At 36.5% G+C, this 20,855-nt stretch overlaps 2 protein-coding genes across 2 annotated transcripts; both read right to left on the reverse strand.

Moving 5' to 3' along the window:
• Positions 1–3,334: 3,334 nt before the first annotated feature.
• bmp2a (bone morphogenetic protein 2a) lies at positions 3,335–9,290 on the reverse strand. Its single transcript, XM_051134226.1, has 2 exons — positions 8,204–9,290; positions 3,335–7,549 (listed from the first exon to the last, which is right to left on the reverse strand). The coding sequence occupies exons 1-2, from the start codon at positions 8,532–8,534 to the stop codon at positions 6,714–6,716; spliced, it is 1,167 nt and encodes a 388-aa protein (XP_050990183.1). The 5' UTR covers positions 8,535–9,290; the 3' UTR covers positions 3,335–6,713.
• Positions 9,291–10,692: 1,402 nt separating this feature from the next.
• Positions 10,693–14,107, reverse strand: gdf3 (growth differentiation factor 3). Its single transcript, XM_051132754.1, has 2 exons — positions 13,791–14,107; positions 10,693–11,654 (listed from the first exon to the last, which is right to left on the reverse strand). Exons 1-2 carry the CDS (start codon positions 14,068–14,070, stop codon positions 10,816–10,818), a joined length of 1,119 nt encoding a protein of 372 aa, XP_050988711.1. The 5' UTR covers positions 14,071–14,107; the 3' UTR covers positions 10,693–10,815.
• Between the last annotated feature and the right edge of the window lie 6,748 nt (positions 14,108–20,855).

The following is a 20,855-nucleotide window of genomic DNA, read 5'->3' on the forward strand; positions in this document are numbered from 1 at the left end:
TGGTTTTCTTTAAGGACACATACAAATTCAGTCACTATTTACTCACCCTCACATCATTCCAAACCCACATGACCTTTTACTCCCGTGCAACACAAAAACAACATTTTGAATACACTACGTTCCATCTGAAACGACGCGACTGCTATCTCATTTGTGCATGCATGCATTCGTACTTGGCATGTCATGTTTGGTTACGAGATGCACGCAAGCCAATGCCATTTGGTGTCATGCACCGATGAGATTCGAGAGCTGTGGTGGAAGGGAAGGTTTTCAGCAAAAAAACAACTTAACCCTCATGTTGTCAACCCTTCTTTTCAGAACTGCTGTAAAGCAGAATTCAATTTTGTTTGCATCATTCAATGAGTTTGTTCTTGTTTATCACTGTGAAGCTGTTTGGAAACTGTCTGCATTGTATAAGCACTATGTAAAGCACTATATAAATAAAGTTGTCTTGACTTGTGTCAAGAGGATTTTCATTTTTCCTGCAAATGCTAGTAAAAGTTATCACATTACACTAAAACTTACTGACTTTGAGTTTAACAACTTGCAAAAATCTATAACTTTTGTACTTTTTTGGGGGATTTTTTCCCCCAAATTGCTTATAAATTTCTCGTTATGCTATATAACTACCAAATATTAAACTTAATCTTTTTATCAACTTGTTTTCTGTCAGTTAGCACAGGTTTTGTTTTTGCAACTGATTGATCATTGGCCTCATTGATTTGAGCTTACGCACCTTAGTTTTTTAAAGGAGAAGTCCTGAACATCACCCCTTGTCATCCAAGATGTTCATGTCTTTCTTTCCTCAGTCGTAAAGAAATTATGTTTTTTGAGGACATTTTTTCTCCGTATAATGGACTGATATGGTGACCCGAGTTTGAACTTCCAAAATGCAGTTTAAATGCGGCTTCAAACAATGCCAAATGCGAATGTAAACAATCCCAGCCAACGAAGAATGGTCTTATCTAGCGAAACAATCGGTTATTTTTATTAAAATAATACAATTTATATACTTTTTAATGTCAAACGCTCATCTTGCCCTGCTCTTCCCGACCTCTGTTTTTTTCCGGTTCATGACAGTTAGGATATGTCGTGTTCTCCCTCAACTTCAAAATCGTCCTATATTGTTGTTTTACCTTTTTTGTTAAGGGTGTTTGATCTTCTTTGCATTTTCACTTTGCACAGACTGGGTCGGTACTTCTGCAGCGATGTAGGATGATTTTGAAATGATTTTTGAAGTTGAGGGAGAAAATACGATTGGAGTTTTTCGACATACCCTAACTGTCTTGAGCCAGAACACACAGAGTTCAGGGAGAACAAGACAAGACGAGCGTTTGAGATTAAAAAGTATTTCAGCCGCATTTGGGATCGTTTGAAGCCGTATTTAAACTGTATTTTGGAAGTACAAACTCAGGGCACCATATCAGAAAAATCCTGAAATGTTTTCCTCAAAAAACACAATTTCTTTACGACCGAAGAAAGAAAGACATGAACATCTTGGATGACAAGAGGGTGAGTACATTATCTGTACATTGTTGTTCTGGAAGTGGACTTCTACTAAAAAATTGTGCTGTATAAGCTCAGATCAGTGAGTCCTACGATCAAGAAGTTCCAAACTAACCAAAATAAAAGAAGAACAAGTTGACAGAAAGATTAATATGTAGCAATTTTTAAGGCTGGTCATTTTTCACAGGGAAATCCAAATTAGGTAAAGGATTTTCAGCACAGCCCAAAGGTTAAATTTGGGTCTGTTTTTCACTCGAAGCATCATATTTACATTTATTCATAAGCAGATGCTTTTATCCAAAGCAACTTACAAATGAGGAACATCAGAAGCAGCAGTGTTCATAAACCACAATGCCAAGTTCAGTATGAACTTGATGAAATGGTGCTTTTCTGTTTTTCACAGTTGAAAGTCAGTCACACGGGTTTGGAACGGCATGAGGGTGAGTAAAGATTTCTGGGTAAACTAATCCTTTATTGTTCCTTCCCAAGACCACAAGAAAGAAACCAGCACAAACCTCCCCCATCGCACATATAGAGCGCAGAAGTTTCTAGTCAAATGCTGTTCTACTAGTTTAGGACTAAGCAAACAGGCAGAGTATAAAAATGACAGCGCTCTCGCTTTTTTGGTCAAACTACGTCTATTCTGCTGCCATGGCTGCAGTACAACCTCCTTATGAAGCCATATGGCCTGCTATTGTGTAAATATACAGTACAGACAGAATCATTCTGTAGTCTGCATGTCCAGAAATTATGGACTTCGAAAATGACGGAATATCTCCACAGCTGCGCATGAGTCTACGCATTATGTTCGAGCGGCGCGGCACGGCGCGAGCGCGCCGTAATGCATCATGAGAGAGGAGTTTCCACACTCGCTGGCTCATGCAAAGTTTATACACTTGGGTAATGAAAACAAACAATTAAACTAGCAAGAGTCTAATACCCTCACAGGCATGAACCTATTTTCTGGTGCTGGCTTTGTGAGGACTATTCAAAGTTTAATGTTTGCACGCATATAAATTAACGCGTTGCCTCCTGAAGTAAATAAAAATACCAGCAATTGGCCACTGCCTCTGCAGCACGGCAATTCTGGGTCTATGATTTCCTTGCGCTGTGGTCAGGCCCCTACGGTGCAAATGCAGTCCAGATGAGTTCCTGGTTCACGGTTATGAGCTAAATGAAAGGCTTCAGGACAAATTCCCTCCATCAAACTCGCCTGAAATCAAGGCCTGCTGGTGTTCCAGCCAAGCCGGTCGCATGTGCACATGTGCAGCCGCGGGTCACGTGACACGACGCACGCTCAAATTCATATTGCATCAGTGCTTCTCAAACTGCTCTGACATGCATATTGTAACGAGCAAAATAAACAGGCTTATCGGCTTTTAAACGAGAGAAAACGCTTCCCATATCTTTATGGGTGAATCTCAAAGGTCGTGTGTCCATTCGAGCAGTATTTCAGCACAAATTCATCGGTCGCTATTATATTTTTTAGACAGGTGCGACACGGACAGGTTGTGCAACATCCTCAAAAAATGGACAAAACTACATAAAAAGACGATATAATCCAGGTAACATTAAATGTTAGGATAAATCTGTTTTGCACAGAACACAATGCATCCTATGAGGTTACTTTTTAACCGCTAGAAGCATGCAACCATCAAAAGATATTTAAAATGATGAGAACCACTGCATTATATCTTTTGAAAATAACTAAATAGTAGAAAATTCGGTGTGCATAACGCATTATATTCAGGATTTACGTTGCAACTTGCAGTGCATTATTTATTTTCATAAACAACTGTAAGTGAACATGCATTATAATATGTGCATATTCCTTTTTACATCAGAAATGTTTGTTTTGTTTTAATGCATTGCACTTTCTAAAGCTGTAACAGTGATTAGATAAAGTATTTTATGTATTATAACTGTGGTTACAATGAGGTGCATTGCAATGCACGGTTTATGCATTAAAAATACTTTTATAATGCATTATATGCATATATAAGGGCTTGTTACTGAAAAGTTTGATGGCAAGCAGTAAGAACATGTATTATAAAATCATCACAAATCATTCTGGTAACACTGTAATTGAAGTCTTTATGTATAATGCATTAGAAAAGTATTCATAATGTGCACTATGAAGAGTTTATTTGCAAAAACAGATAAAAATCATGTTTTTTCATTGTGGATTTCAATTAATCTCAATCAAACTGCAGTTGGGTTATTTTGATTAAGTAAAAACAACTAAAAAAACAACAACTAACTAACACAATAAAAAACATGATAAACAAATTGCAAATAAACTCAGATTTTCAGAAATAATTGTAACCCAATTTAAAATGCATAATATATGCAGTTATACTTTCTAAAGGTGCAACAATATACATTATTACTATATTATAAGATGCATTACAAGTCATAATTAATGCATTAAAAAAATACTTTTTCTAGTGCATTATAAATGAAGGCTTCAAGTGAAGTGTTTGATGACAAGCAGTAAGAACTTGTTTTGAAAGCCACGTATGATTACTATCCAGAAGTCAATGTCTGTTTATGTAAGCTTCTTTATAAACCATTATCATTTTCCCATCAGATCGAGGTCAAAATGTGGCATGGCACACGCCAACGTAAAATTTCTCCACGCACTTGGCTCTGAATCACATGTGAAGCAGCTGATCACCATTCCTGCCATCAGAGATGACGATTCTCTGCGTTCCGTGCTCTTATCTCGGTCATTAAAGCAATCTCGACACTAATTATGAATCATAAAGACGATTGTGTTGGCCACCTTATCTCAGGAATGCCGCAGGAATCCGGTGCATCATAACATCTGCGCGTTGTCATGAGAATCAAACCCTCCGCGTGCACGTTTTCATTGTTTTATCTGCGCAGCTGAAGCGCTGCATGCGCATATTGCTCTCAGTAACCATCTTGATAGGTAGGGTGTGTCTTCCCAACATCTGTAAACCATACATGCTCATTTGAAGCGTCCATATGCCCTATAGCCCAGCGCCATACTGTTACCGACCCCTTAATGAACTCAAACTGTCCATTTTCAAATAGTTCGACATCAAGGCATTTTTACCAGCGGTGCGTAACACGTTACATTTCAGAGAAACCTGCCTGTGAGAGGAAAGCCGTACTTCCCACAGTCTTGCTTTATGATCCATAAGAAAGTCAAGTTGTGATTCCTTTGACGTATGTTTAACCTCAAGACAACCCAATAAAAGCTCTGCTTCTTCACAGACTGTATTTTCTATGGCCGACGTGGAGAATGATTCACAAGGGATAAGTAGACGTTGCTAAAGGGCACGTAATCTGAATATCCTTCAGTTTTAAAATTGCATATAAAAATCTAGATAAGAGTCATATCTAGTCACGTTTGCAGAAATGCATCTGATTTTGAACCGGAGCCTAGAGCTTGCAGCTCTAGCATGTTTATGGTTCAAACTGCGTTTGTTTCTGACCTTCGACGTCCTAAGCTTTAAAAGAACGTCATGCTATATTTGTTTCTGTCAGCGTATACATTTTGCATGCTGCACTCTTTATTTTGAGCAACTTAATTACATGGCAATCCTCACGTTTTAAACAACATCCCTCTAATTAAACACTTCCCAGCTTTGACTTTAGAGCACCATGTAGTGAATGGCTCTTAATTAGCGAGACTTCAATATAAAGCTGGAGGAAGCCACCTTTACGCAACCAGCGCATAAGGACCCGTGTGAAGAAACACAATAGTCATTGTCTCCAGGCAATAGGTCGATTTCAAGAGCTCATACTGTGGGACTAAACTCACACCGGCTAATTTCCTGAGCATTCAGTGTCAACTACCTGTCACATTGGTCTGAAATAAGTGCATTCACGTTTACTGCCGCATCTCTAAAACACTGGCTCCGACTGCACTGCGAATTACAGATCAATTGATGGAATTTGGTTCAATTTGGCCAATGCATTTTCAGTGGTAAGTGCTTTGCAATATATTTTAATGCATTTAATGCATTACTGAATTAATGCTTTTCCACCAAGGCCAGTACCTTTTGCATTTTGCATTGCATAAATAAAGATTTTTCCATGAAGAAGCTATTTTCTTTGTTTATGCATTAAAAATGTGGCAACACTTTACAATAAAGTTCCATCTGTAACCGTGGACCACAAAACCAGTCTTAAGTAGCACAGGTATATTTGTAGCAATAGCCAAATATACATTATATGGGTTTCTTTTATGCCAAAAATCATTAGGATATTAAGTAAAGATCATGTTCCATTAAGATATTTTGTAAATTTCCTACTGTAAATATATCAAAATTTAATTTTTGATTAGTAAAATGCATTGCTAACAACATTTTGACAACTTTAAAGGTGATTTTTTTGCACCCTCAGATTCCAGATTTTGAAATAGTTGCATCTCGAACAAACATTGTCCCATCCTGACAATCCATACATCAATGGAAAGCTTCTTTATTCCGCTTTTAGATGATGTATAAATATCAGTTTCAAAATACTGACCCTTATGACTGGTTTTTGTGGTCCAGTGTCACATTTGTTAATATGAACTAACAATGCAAAACTTTTTGATTCGTCATTTATTAATCTTATAATATTTACTAATGCATTATTAAAATAAAGTTCTATGTTACCATTATTTAATGGACCTAAGCTAACATGAACAGTATTTTTATTAACGGTGAACGAACGTATTGCTTTGCATTGTTAGTTATGCATTGGCTAATGTTAACTGCACTCTTTAAAATAAAGGTTCTTTATTGGCATTGATGGTTCCATGAAGAACCTCCGACATCCATGGAACTTTTCAAATGCAGAAAAAGTTTCTTTCGATTTTTAAAATGTTCTTCAAACTGGTTCTTTTAAGAACCGTTCACTGAAAGGTTCTTTGGGGAACCAAAAATGGTTGTTCAGTGGCATCACTGCAGAAACCGCTTTTGGAACCTTTATTTTTAAGAGCGTAATGGGATTGTAAAGTGTCACCAACTATTCAATAAGAATGACTGCGGTAGAAATAAATACAAAATACGAATACTTCATACGCGAAATGTACATCAGAAAATGTTCGTTTAACTCTGATTAAAATATTTATTTTCCCAATAGTGAACATAAATATATCTTTATATACTTCTCCAAAATATGTGTTTACTTTATTATAAATAAAGTTTAGTATTGGGAAAAATAAAGTGTCTGTAGGCGTCCGGGCGTCAGCGGCATCCGCAGCCCTCCACGACCATGTCCTGGTAGTTTTTTAAGATCACCCGCTCGTATTCGTCCAGATAGAGCAGAGAAACCGGGCTCAAGTCCGTGGGAACGCAGCAGGCCCGGGGAATGTTGCTGTTCACGGAGTTCACCAGTGTCTGCACAATAGCGTGGTTGGTGGAGTTCAGGTGGTCCGCCAGTGGAAACGGGCACTCGCCCTGGCAGTAAAAGGCATGGTAGCCCGGCGGGGCGACTATCCAGTCGTTCCACCCCACGTCGCTGAAGTCCACATAGAGGGAATGTCTCCTACAGTTGGCTTTTTGCTTCTTCCGCTGTTTGTTTGTCCGCACCTGCCTCTTCTCGCGAGAGTGCAGCACGTTTCCCTTCCCGTCGTGGCTGTAGGTCACCAACAGCGGCCTCATTTGGGGCCACGTGTCCTCTCTGTCATGTAGGGACCTACTGACGCGAACGTGTCTTTTGGAGTCCTCTTCCGCGCGGTCCGGGTGAACTATTTCCACCACCAAGCCGTGGTTGGGGTGCCCGTCCGCGGTCCACCTCGTGACGGCGGGGCTCACGTCGAAACTCTCCCATTTGCTCAAGCTGTGCTGAACCAGCCTGGTGTCCAGGAGTCTGGTGATCGGTTCCTGAAAGGAACCGGATGGTTTGATGATCTCGTGAATGTTAATGCGGTGAAATCCCTCGCTTCCGTTGCTCACGACCTGCTCTCGGAAAATCCGCAGCTCCGCTGACGTCACAAACTCCTCGCCCGGGATGGAGGTCAGGTTGAAGAGGAAACGCTGAGTCGTCTTTCCGCTCAAACTGGACAGGTCCTCCATGGATTCTGGAAGAGAATCAATTTTAAGGTTCATGGGAAGCTTTGCTTGTAACTTTTTGTTTACACTCATTGACAGGATGTGACTTTTACTGACATCTAACTGGTTTAAAATGCTTAAAAGCGATAACTTATCACGGTTAACACAACATGATTACTTAAGAGGTGGTAAACTGACACAAAGTGCATTTCTAGTTCATTGCAAAGCTTTTTACATAAACACATTCTAAATCTCTCTTTAGCTACATGAAAAAAGCTTTTGGTAGTAGTAGTAATGATAAAAACCGATTAAATATACATTAAAACAAATAATTAAATTAAAAACGTTATATTTTATTTATTCAGTAGGAATGTATGCAATAGTAGGTAGTGAGATAAAAGAAAAAAATATATAAAATAAAAACTAAATTAGGAAGAAGAGAGGGAAAAAAATGCACCTGTAACCCTACACCATATGTAACTTTAAAACAAACTTTTAAGACTGTACAGACTGCAGAGAGTCTGAACATGGGACTTTGTATACATAAACTGCCATTTCCTCATCAAACAGCTTGTAGGTAATCTCAATTCCTGTCAGGCATGAAGGATAAAGCAGATAAGAAAGGAAAGCAGGAATTTCGAAGAGGTGGAAAGGGCGACTTCGTGAAGTAAACACTTGCTTACCATCATGGTGGAAGCTCCTGATAGTATTCGCGCGGCTGGCGGATCTTTCCGAGCCTTTCCCTAAGGATCCCTTGGGTCTGTTGCTGTTGTTCTGCTCCGCGTTCACCGAGTGCATCGAGTACAAGTCCATCATGTATTGCGGAACCACCGCAGACCTGCTGGGACTCGGTCTCTGTTTGAGTCCAAACATGCTCAGGAGTCGAAGTTCAAACGCGTGTAGGACATCCTGAGACAGAGAGGACCGGCCGATCTGGGGTACGAGTCCACTGGAGCCTCCGAAGAACACCTGAGTGACCATCAGAACCATCAGAGCGCAGCCGGGGGAGACCATGATCGCGCTAAACCTGACAGATCAGTGACGAACGAGATCAGATGGGCTCGGGCCAGGAGATGTGACCATATTCCGTGTTTGATCGAGCCATTGCGAGAGTTTGGAGGATCCTTCGTGCATCAAAGCCACCTTAAAAGCCGCTTTAAGGAGGAACGCAGACCTGCGCTAGATCCATCTGGATAGGAGAAGGTCCATGAGCCAAAGCCTGTCATAATAGTGGATTTGCGCTCTTAAAAGAACACAACTGTTAACAAAAGTACAAAACTCGCGGGCATTCGAACTTAAATGCAAAATCTCTTAAATAAGAAGGATGATCGAGTGCATTCGCGAACTTCTTCGTAGGTGTACAAGTGCAGGACCTTCAAATAAAGTCCAGTTTGAACTCCAAAGCGCAGATGATTTTTTGTTCATGGCACGTGAGATGATCAACTCATTCTGGAGGGGTCTTCACATAACGCTGCTCCTCTTTTATAATTCCCCGTTTCACTCAGCTCCATCTTACAGATCACCAAAAGCTGTTTATCTGCAGAAAACAGTGGGAGACTTCCACAGGAACGCCCGCCTCTTCTTACACATATTCTACCGTCACCGCTGTACAAAGACAAGCCGTAGGTGTTGAAACGAAGGGAAGTGCGCGTATAAAAGTCCACTTCATTGACAAAACAAAAGTTTCTTCCCTTGCTAGGAGCGAAACGAGTCACGGCGAGGGTTTGGGTACGTGTGTGTCCTTTACGCGCAGTGCGCAAGTGTGCAACAGCGTCTCTCTCTCTCTCACACTCTCTTTCCCTCTCTCTCCTCGTGTGTCTTTATGTTTAACTCTCTGATGTCATGACAGAATTCATCAGCTCTGGACGTGAAGGGGTTCATGTGGTCAAAGGCGCCTTTGGAGCGCTCAGAGATCTTCTAATTAAGTAACCGAGGGAAAAATGTTAAGTTTGTGCTTGATTTGATTCCGTTAGGGTTTATTACATTTATATATTATTACTTGGTCAGTACATTTAGTTTGGCATTTAATTCAAGTAATCCTTAATCTATTACAGAGTATATTTAGATCCCAAATATTAATAAGTAACTTTAAACTAAAAAGGACGCTCACTACCTAGAGCTCATATTCAGAGCCAGTGCGCCAACTTGTGGCAACAACGGATAATGTGAAGTAGGAGACCGGGGCTAGTCGCACTTTTTGGTCTAGTGAATATTTCTTAAAGTGGATCAAAACCTTTCATCAAAGTTGTCCTAAAACCAAAACAATACCTGTTCTTGTCTTAGGACAACTTTGATGAACTTTTTTTGATCCACTTCAAATATTGACTACTGTATATATGAACTGTAAAATAGGTTAATACGTCACAACTCACCATTAAAGAGCCCATTTAAAATTTTCCAGAATGGGACTATTATGAAAACGCGAAAAAATAGAATTGTTTTGCAGATACATCATATAAAACTATATGCACCTATTTAATTTCATATAAAATATGCATGCAATATTTTATATGTAAACATATATAAATACATTTATATTACTGTATTTTTTTTTAAACCACGTAAATTTCAGCTACACCTGTTTGTTTGTTTTTGTGTTTTAACTTATTTACAAAAACATTCGTTTGGAGGGCCAAATTCACCAAAAACACTGTAACTTAAGACTATTAATTTTATTTGTCCACAAGAGATGAAATACTACGATATACCGATTGTAATTCAGAGTCTATTTAATGTTATATCGCAAAAACAGATTCAACAGAGTCAACAAATGTACAAGTGTAAAATAGTTTTGCAAATACATCACATAAAATGTGACAACTACATAAACATCTCTATATAAGCTATATACAATTTCATATGAAATATGCAAGCTATATTTTATATGTAAACAAACTATATAAATTTATCTCTAATCTGCTGCATGTGTTATTTTTAAACTTATTTTTTAATGTAATTACATTTTATTTTTGCAGTTTTATGTTCACTTATTTTGGAGGGCCAAATTCACCAAAATACTCTAAAACTAGGAATTTTATTTGTCCTCATATCATCAAAAATTATGATACACAGATTGCAATTCAGGTCCAATGTATAATTAAAACATTAAACATTTCACTGGTGTAAAACATTAAAAAACATTTAAACAATGTTAGAGAAAAGCAAAAGGCAATTATAATAAAATGAATTTTATTTTTAACAAGTCAGTCTTCATCCACATTTTCCCACCGTGTCTTAAATTCCTCAAGTATAAAATCACCATTTTAATATGTATGCATTTAAAATAAATTTAAGTTCATCTGCATCCACACTCATCCACCACCATGTCTTCATAATGTCTCAGAACCACATTATCATTATTGTCATAATAGAGCATAGAGATGGGGGACAGTTTGATGGGAACGCAGCAGGGCTGAGGCGTCCCTTTAGGATCAAATGAATGGACCAGCGTCTGCAGGATGGCGTGGTTGGTCCCGTTCAAACTTTCACTCAGAGGGAAAGGACACTCTCCATGGCAGTAATTGGCCAAATATCCCTGAGGCGCAATGATCCAGTCCTGCCAGCCAACGTCTTTGAAGTCAATGTAAAGCCTTCTGGGTTTGCACACGTTACTGGGGGTCACAGGTAAGTAATATGCCGCACTTCGCTTTCTTCTGGACCTGCATTGAAGCGGATTCAACGACACCACCACCAGAGAAGCGTGCAACTCTGGGATTTGAGCCATTTGGACAGCTGAATGTGGGCTTTTCACATATGTATGCTCCTGAAGCATGTTGCTGAAGCGCGTAAGCTGCAGCTCAATTTGCAAACCGTAGTTCTTACCTGGTTTTCTCCAGGTTTCGGCCAGTTCGGTCAGATTGACATGCACAGAAGTGTGCGCACCAGGCCCGAGCGACTGAGACAGGAGTAATTTACGGCTGGACTCATGAGTCACTCCCTTCAGCGTGGTCCTTAAAACTCTGTACAGGTCCACGCTGAAAACATGCGGTCCCAGGTGAGCCAGATCCTGTTTGAACTTCATTTCCAGCTGCGCAAAAGAGAGTTGCTCAACATCCTCCAGCACCGACATGTTGAAAAACAGATGCTTTCTCACACAATTAAAGCAGTGGACGGCCGGAGCAGATATCAGACTACCTGTTTGGGGAAAAACAAGCTTTGTGTTATGGCGCAAGTGGGTTATTCTTGTTCTGCAGAACCTTTTGAGCTCTGTAACGTGAAAAAAAGTTATAATTTAAAAGCAAGACGTGACAGAATTAATAGAATTAATAGATATTAACATTTTCTCAGCTGAGCTATTACATTAAGAATTGCAAACATTTTTTTGTATTATAAGGCTTCTGAAATTGGAAATATGCCAATGGGACATCTAATTAAACATGCACTAATTTGCAGAAAATTCCAGAAAATGTTTTGCATAAATATCCACTTCTGAACATTGGATAAATTTGTTTTATTTTGCTAACAATTTTACAGAGGGGTTTTGGATTTCTCTTTTTAATCACTGAATAAATTAGAAAATACCATCAACAAAAAGAAAAAATATTCACCAATTTTTTTTTTAGGAATAAAATGTTGTAAAAAAAAACAAAAACAAAAAAAAAAAAACATGTGAATGTCATATTAACAAATTCTTCTATAAAAACATTCAGAATATGTATAAGAATAAAATTGTAAATTTTGGTGCATGGAACTGTTGCTGAAGTGGAGATTAAACTCATTTTGAGAAAACAGCCTTTCAAAATATGTACTGTAATTGAAATATACAGACACAATTAAGTGCAATAATAAAACCAGGTGAATGTCATATCAACAAATCCCTCTATAAAAACATTCAGAATATGTATAAGAATAAAACTGTAAATTTTGGTGCATGGAAGTTTTGCTGAAGCGGAGATGAAAACTTGTTTTGAGAAAGCGGCCTTTAAAGATATGCTGTAATTGAAGTTTACAGACGCAAATAGATAAAGTGCAACAAAAATCAGCTGAATGATATACGAACAAACCCTTCTATAAAAACCGTCAGGATATAGATAGGAATAAAACTCTAAATTTTGGTGTAGAAAAGTACTGCTGAAGTGGAGATAAAACTCATTTGAGAAAACTGCCTTTAAAAAAAATATGTATTGTAATTAAAATCTACAGATAAGTGCAATAATAAAAATCAGGTGAACGTCATATAAAAAAAAATCCCTCTATAAAAACCTTCAGAACATAGTGAGGAATAAAACTACATTTTGGTGTATGTAAATGTTGCTGAAGTGGAGATGAAAACTTGAGAAAACGGCTTTTAAAGATGTGCTGTAATTGAAATCTACAGACACAAATGGATAAAGTGCAATAATAAAATCAGCTGAATGATGTATGAAGAAACACTTCTATAAAAACCTTCAGAATATAGATAGGAATGAAACTAAATTTTGGTGTGTAAAAATGCTTCCGAAGTAGAGATAAAACTAATTTTGCGAAAACAGGCTTGAAAAATGTATTGTAACTGAAATCTTCAGACACAAATAAGCTCAATAATAAAATCAAGTAAATGTCATATAAACAAACCCTTCTATAAAAACGTTCAGAATATAGAGAGGAATAAAACTCTAAATTTTGGTGTATAAAAATACTGATGAAGTGGAGATAAAACTCATTTTGAGAAAACAGCCTTTAAAAATACGTATTGTATTTGAAATCTACAGATGCAAGTGCAATAATAAAATCAGATAAATGTCATATAAACAAACCCCTCTATAAAAACCTTCAGAATATGCATAAAAATAAAACTCTAAATTTTGGTGCATGTAAGCGTTGAAGGAGACGAAATCTTGTTTTGAGAAAGCGGCCTTTAAAGATTAAAGAATTTAAATTAACAATAATAATAAAATCTGCTGAATGATATATGAACCAACCATTCTATAAAAATCTTCAGAATATAGAGAGAAATAAAACTACATTGTGACGTAAGGTGTTTGTGCAGTTGTCCAACCAACAATTATGATGTCACTTCCTGGAGGATGAGGTCATAAAAGAACTGGATTTTACAAAAGACTAGCATGATGAAAAGAAAACTGATCTGACTACCAAGAAAACATGTTTTTATAAGGAAAAATTAAACAGATGGCATAATTTCAGTCAAAGTGGATGAATTTAAAATTCACTCGATTGTTAAAACTGGGGGAAAAAACACTCTTCTTAAAAAAAATAAATAAATAAAAATAATAATAATATGATGGGGATAAAGTATATTCCATAGTAAGAACTGAATTCTCAAGGCCTCACCTTGATCCTGGATGAACCGCACGATATTTCCTCGGACTCCATACTCAGACACCACACATGGATCGGTCTCTGACGTCGAAGCCTGTTTGCTGCCCTTCTTGAACATTTTCCACAGCAGAGACGGCACCGGAGCCTGATGTGATGGTTTCGGTCGACTCGAGAGACCCATCGAACTTAAAAACAGCTTTTCTTGCACATTGACATTTTCTGCTTTTATAAAAGTAAGAAAACAGAGGCTTAAAGTTAAAAACAAAAGATTGAGAATCACACAGACCATCATTAATGTGAGCAGCACAGTCAAACAGAACTCACAGCACGGACGGAGCCTTTTAAACAGCCGCTGATCAGCTTCAGATGATCAGCCAGACGAGTGAAGACTGACACCTGTGAGGTGATTGGTGGAGATAATGGCCGATGGACTGTGGGGGTGAAATCATTGATATGCAAATTAGCTGCAATGGGCCTTTGATGTTTGATGTTTTTGTACTATGAAAAAAAACAAACATGGTAGTATTTTAAGTACCTTTGAGTAGCATGTAAATACTATGGTGCTTAAATGTGATAATGTAATATAATCATGGTACACCTAAAAAACGTTTCTTAATAGCAGACCGCTATATTAATATGAAACAAAAAAAGTAAAAGAAAAGAGAAATATAAATTAGAAAAAGAACTAACTAAGAGACTAAACATATAAATGGGACTTTTTAAAAATTGACAGTCGTTGTGCTTAAATGTAGGATTTCTAGGTTAAATTGAATAATCAGCTCCTAAAATCCCCAACCAAAAAGAAGAAAGGACACAAATCAGTCAATAATTGTCATTAATTAAGAGTATAGCGCTATAAAGGAATGTCGAGCAGCTCAGATCATTTAATCTCTGAAGAATTTGATGAGAAACCCTTGTGTTTATGTGGAAATCAGTGCTTTTGACTGCAGACTTTGCTATCAGTTCTGAGCACAATGTGACAGCATTACTAAAATACTAGAGGAAATGTTAAATACATCTGTCATTTTTATGTAAGATTAAGCAAACAAGGTTCTCTAGTCTGATTAACCTCTGAATGTTTTGTGATTTTGGATTTATGATCATTTTCACACTGAAGGACAGCAGCACTGTTTCTGTCTGTCTGTGCCGTATCCTTCCTGAGAATCAGAGCATCCATGTTCTTCATCAGACACATTCCTACAGTCAAGTAAAGACTCTGATGAGACACAATGGATTGATCCATGAGGCCGTTACTGATAACAGGTTCCTGGCTGAACTCTAGGGTGACATTCCATCTGCTGAATTCACTGAAAAGTGTGTGAAAAATGGACACTACAAGTTGTAAACAGACTCTGGAAAGCAAAGTTTTGAAGTTGACAGTAAAAATTAAATAAATAAAAATAATCTAAAAAATGATGCTATTGATGATTATTAGCAATAATAATAGTAAAAATAATAATAAACATATAGCCAAAAAATAAAATAAAATAAGTAAAATAAAATAAATGTTATACATACATTACATACATACATACTGTAAACTGACAATATATTAATTATGTAAAACATTAAATGTTGTATATAATATTATAAATACTACTACTAATGATAATAATTATAATTCCAAAATATAATAAAATAAAAGATCCAAATAATTTAAAAATCATCCAAAAAACTATTAATTTGATTATGCGTAACAATGATACAAATTCCTAAAATCAAATAAAAAAAAGTATTTATTTTTATGAAAATAGAAGTTATATAAAATATATTCAATATTTGTATAATTAAAAAACATAATAATAATAATAAAAGGTCGCTGCTTACCTTTTGGGAAACTTTTTCACGCCTGTTCTCGAAATCTACGAACAAAAGACAAAAAAGCTGCAATTGTTAAAAACACATATATGCTAAATACATGACATGCAAAATGCTAATGCTGGAGAAACGGTTACTAGTGCGGTGTGAGGTTACAGCACGAGCATTGTCACTGGAAACACAATATTCTGTGTGGTCTAGTCAGGATATGAAATACGGCCGTTTGAATAACATGACATTGTGTTCACCCCGTCATTCATCACAAACACACGTTGTGCTCTGAGGTTTCCCTCCTGATCTTCAGTTTCACACACACAGGACGCAGAGAAGCTGTGGTCCATTATTCCTCTAAGTGATGTAAGATTCACCGTGATGATGTTTTTCAAACCTCACATTTCACTTGATATGAAAATATATTCTGTGTAATGGGGAATTTGACCGAATTAAGCCACAAAAAGCTCATCTTTCACTGTTTACCTTCCCCTTCAAATTATGGCTGTCACCCCCCTCTCCCTTGAGGTCAAGTCTGAGTCAGATTTTTTTTTTTTTTTTTTTTTTTGCCTTTTTGGTGCATCTACTGTATTATCATAAACATATTTTTATATTTTTGTTAGTACTTTAAATTAGATTTTATTTTTATATTTCCTGTTTTCACTCTAATTTTAGTTCAAATTGAAATAATTTTGTGGTGTTTTTGTCCTTTTTATTAGTTTTTAATATGTTTAACATTTCAAACTGTTTTAATTAGTTTTACTTATTTTAGTGCTTCGAATTAAAATAATGAAAATTAGAAATGTTACCCTGGCAACTAGCTAAAATAAAATAAGTTAATAAATTGTATTACTAAAATGATCAAACATTGGTTTACTGCAGATTATTATACATTTTTATTATTATGAATTAATTATTTCAGTTAATGTTTATTTTGATTCAAGTAATAATTTTCTTAGGTAACGATAACCCTGATATTTGACTATATGTAGACTATATTATATATTATTGACTAGTATATAGTATAAATATAATTCAATATATACACACATTTCATATCTTGTATAGCGTAAGATTTCAAATTAGTCTTCGAAAATTTAGCTTGAAGTTCATACTAACAATCCTGTTTCATGTTTAGTCCAGTAAGTGCCATAAAGATATAATTTCATAAATAAATATTTAAGAAATATTTCCATGTTTTTATCCAATTGTAAAATATCTTTAGGCATTTTGATGAAATAATTAAAAAACCTAGTCAGGAAAAAGCTGTTAAATAGTGGACTTATTAGTTATTATGTTTCAAATGAAATACTAGTGTACTGAAAACTGTACAGTATATATTGTATCCTGCCTGTTATTTACATAAAATCATGTTAATACACAAAGATTTCAAAATGTTGTCAAATAAACTCATTACTTTACTTTGTCCATTTTGCATCCACTTATCATCTTTGAAATAAATATTATTTGCATTTTTGAAAGTTTCGTGTAAACGTGTAAACTTTTCTGCATTCACTATTTTGCAAGTATGCACTTTTTCTCCCTGCATGATCCTTCCATTTTCAGCATAATGAACTAAAAACATATCGCAATTTCTTGACAACCTCCTTCTTGACTTATGACTTACTATATAGCCACAATTTATTTTTCACACAAAATATGATTACTGGATTACCACTTACTTGCAAAAACAGTAGTTAGTATGCCATTCTGAACATACCCAGTGTCTTCAAAGAGATATTAGTGTGTATCTCTATTACTAACCACCATATGAGAACCAGACCTGCAATGAAAGTAAATAAAGACATAAGCTTAGTAAAATTACAGTATAAATAAGTATATATCTGAGTACTGGAGCACACTGCAATATTTGATGCAACACGACACGCAGGAGTTAACCACATAAACGCTGCTGTTGTTTAACGCTCAGGGTGGAGAAGCTCGAGCTGGTGAGATCCTCTCGAATCAATACGGAGAAGCTTCACTGCGTGATCTTCGGTTTTGCAAATGCTTTAATGGTGCATTTAGCTTACGTTTGCAGAGGCGATTTTTCATCAGACTTTGCGCCACATGCTCAGGAAAGATTCATCCTCACCGTGTCTGTCTCCTTCATGAGCACTGCACATAATTACAGACTGAAGCTTTTCTAGACGTTACATCAATGCCACAAACAATCATCTCGTGTCTGGCCCCTCGCTGGGTCATCTGTGAGGTGGATGGAGAAGATAACAACCTTTATCACTGCTAAACACATCAGTTACACAGACCATGATGTAGCGTTTAGCTTACCGGTGGAAGACGGCAATGGGTGGTTGCTGGAAAGACCCGAAATCATTCCTAATCATTCCCAGTGTTTTGATGTGACGAAGCTACACATTTGGCATGTGTTGCAATTATCTTAAGGAGGAAAAGAGGTCAACTTACAGATTAGTTCCTGAGAGTGCTTGATTTCTGAACACATTATGATCTGTAAGCACAGTGTTTCCTGTGGAAACAATCATTAAGATGAAAATGAATACATTCTAACCATGTGTTTTGCAATCAGTTAATGTTTGGGACTCACTTTAAAATGCAAACTGTTAAATTTACAGAAAAACAGCCACTCTGGTTGCCAGAAATAAAAAAAATATGGTGACAATAGTTCAGCTATTATGAAAAGGCATATTGGTATATGGATATTTTACAACTTATACAACTTATATACACACAAAAGCAAAACACGATTAAAGTAACACAGAGGACTCTAAAATAAGGCAATACATATGAACTAAATAACTATAAATTTAGCATAAAACACAAATGTGCAGATTGATAACAAAAATAAGAAACAAAACCATTTATATAAAATAAAATCATGTTCTTTTCACTGTAAACTAAATGGTAATTCAGTTTTTTTCTTGCAAAAACGGAATAGTTTGGAATAGTTCACCCAAAAATGTAAATTTGCTGAAAATTTACTCACCTTCAGGCCATCCAAGATGTAGATGAGTTTGTTTCTTCATCAGATTTGGAAAAATGTAGCATTCCATCACTTCCTCACCAATGGATTCTGTGCAGTGAATGGGTGCCGTCAGAATACGAGTCCAAACAGCTGATAAAGACATCACAATAATCCACAAGTAATCCACACCACTCCAGTCCATCAATTAACATCTTGAGAAGACAAAAGCTGCATTTTTATTCAAGGGAATCCATCATTAAGGCATTTTTAACTTTAAAATGTGGCGTCTTGCTAAAATACAAGTCTTCTATCCATAATATTGATTTCTCCAGTGAAAAGTGGTCTGGTCTGTAAGAGGAGAGAAATCTGCACAGATCAAGCACTGTGTTCAAAAGAACTCTAAACAAATATGGAGGTAGATTTTGTCACTGGAGAAAGCGTTATTATAGATTATGAACTTATTTTTCAGCTGGAAGCAATGGTTTGAAGTTAAAAACATCTTAATGATGGATTTGTTTCTTACAAACATGCAGCTTTTGGCTTGTTAAGACATTAAATGATGGACTGGAGTTTTGTGGATTACTTGTGGATTATTGTGATGTTTTTATCAGATGTTTGGACTCTCATCCTGACGGCACCCATTCACTGCAGAAGATCCTTTGGTGAGCAAGTGATGTAATGCTACATTTCTCCAACTCTGATAAAGAAAGAAACTCCTCTACATCTTGGATGACATTTTTGGGAGAACTATTCTGTTCTTCTGAAATAATGCAGCATCTTTTGCTGAAAGGCCTTAGCTACATTGATTCAACCTGACACACAAAGCCAGAAAAGATAAAGTTCTGTTCATCACCTTAAACCATCTCGAATCTCATACGGCGTTTGCCTTAAAGGCAATAACCTATATGTTTGTTGTGCTGACAGCGTAACTGACTGGATTTACACTGCGTTTATAAATAATGCAGTGATTAAAACGAAACATTGAAAAGCAGCAGTTATCACTTTATCTACGAGCGGCCTGCTAAACGTCATCTGCGTTTCCTCTGGCTGTTTAAGCAGCGTGGCTTTGGGCGACCCGGACCACCACACATGATTTAACAATGTGCAGAATCCCATCAATCATACGTTTTGACAAAAACCTTCCCCTCCATCTTCCTCTCAATCTGTCACCAGAGGCTTGAAACCCTCACAATGACCTGCTAAACATATGTTACGCTGTGTTGAATGCTGTCTTTGTTCTTAAACTTAAAGATAAACACCATATTGTTAGAAATAAAAGGTGCAAAGTTGTAAGGTAAAGACAACACTGTTCACCTACACATCTTTAGTACTTAAAATATGCGACTGCTGTAATTCTGTCATAACTGTTGGTTGAGTGGAAATGGAGTGAATAATGCAAAACTGGCAGCAAATGATTTTGTTGAAACATAACATTCTGTAGCTTAAACAATGCCATGGTCATGGGTTTGATTCCCAGGAAATGCACATCTTCAATACAATGCAAGTCACTTTAGATAAAGGCATCTGTCAAATGCATAAATGCAAATGTAAAGTCTTCATCATAACTTGTTGTTTAATGCAAAACTGGGAACAGATAATGTTTTTAAACATAAATTTTTATAGCTCAAAAATTGGCAAGGTCATAGGTTTGATTCCCAAGAAATTCTCATTAACTCTCCAACTGAGTAATATTCTGTAATCTTTTTTTACTCAGTTAATTGCAACACATGGCAAATGTGTAGCTTCATTAATAGCATGGTAATGGGTTCGATTCCCAGGAAATGCATTAACAGATGACATGGTTATAGGTTTGATTCCCAGCAAATTCTCATGAACTCTCCATGACTATTATTCTACATGCATATTTTTTACTCAAATAATTGCAACACATGCCCAACCCGTAGCTTCATCAAACACTGGCAAGGTCATGGGTTCAACTCCCAGGAAATGCATGACTTGATAAAATGTACACCTGCAATGCAAGTCACTTTGAATAAAAGCATGTACCAAATGCATAAATGCAAATGTTAAATCTTTATCAAAATTCGCTGTTTAATGCAAAACTGGGAACAGTGGATTTTGTTTAAACACACCTTCCTTTATCTTAAACAATGCAATGGTTATGGGTTTGATTCCCTGAAAATTCTCCTGAACTCTCCAAATAATCATTATTATACATGCATGTTTTTTTGTTTGTTTTTTTGTTTGTTTGTTTGTTTTCAAATAATTGCAACATCTTCCCAATCTGTAGCTTCATCAAACACTGGCAAGTGTTCATCATTATTTGTTGTTTAAACCTGGTGAGAATAAAAAGGTAGGGGATGCAT

This window comes from Labeo rohita, chromosome 17 (genome assembly GCF_022985175.1).
Source record: "Labeo rohita strain BAU-BD-2019 chromosome 17, IGBB_LRoh.1.0, whole genome shotgun sequence".
NCBI classification, from domain to species: Eukaryota; Metazoa; Chordata; class Actinopteri; order Cypriniformes; family Cyprinidae; genus Labeo; species Labeo rohita.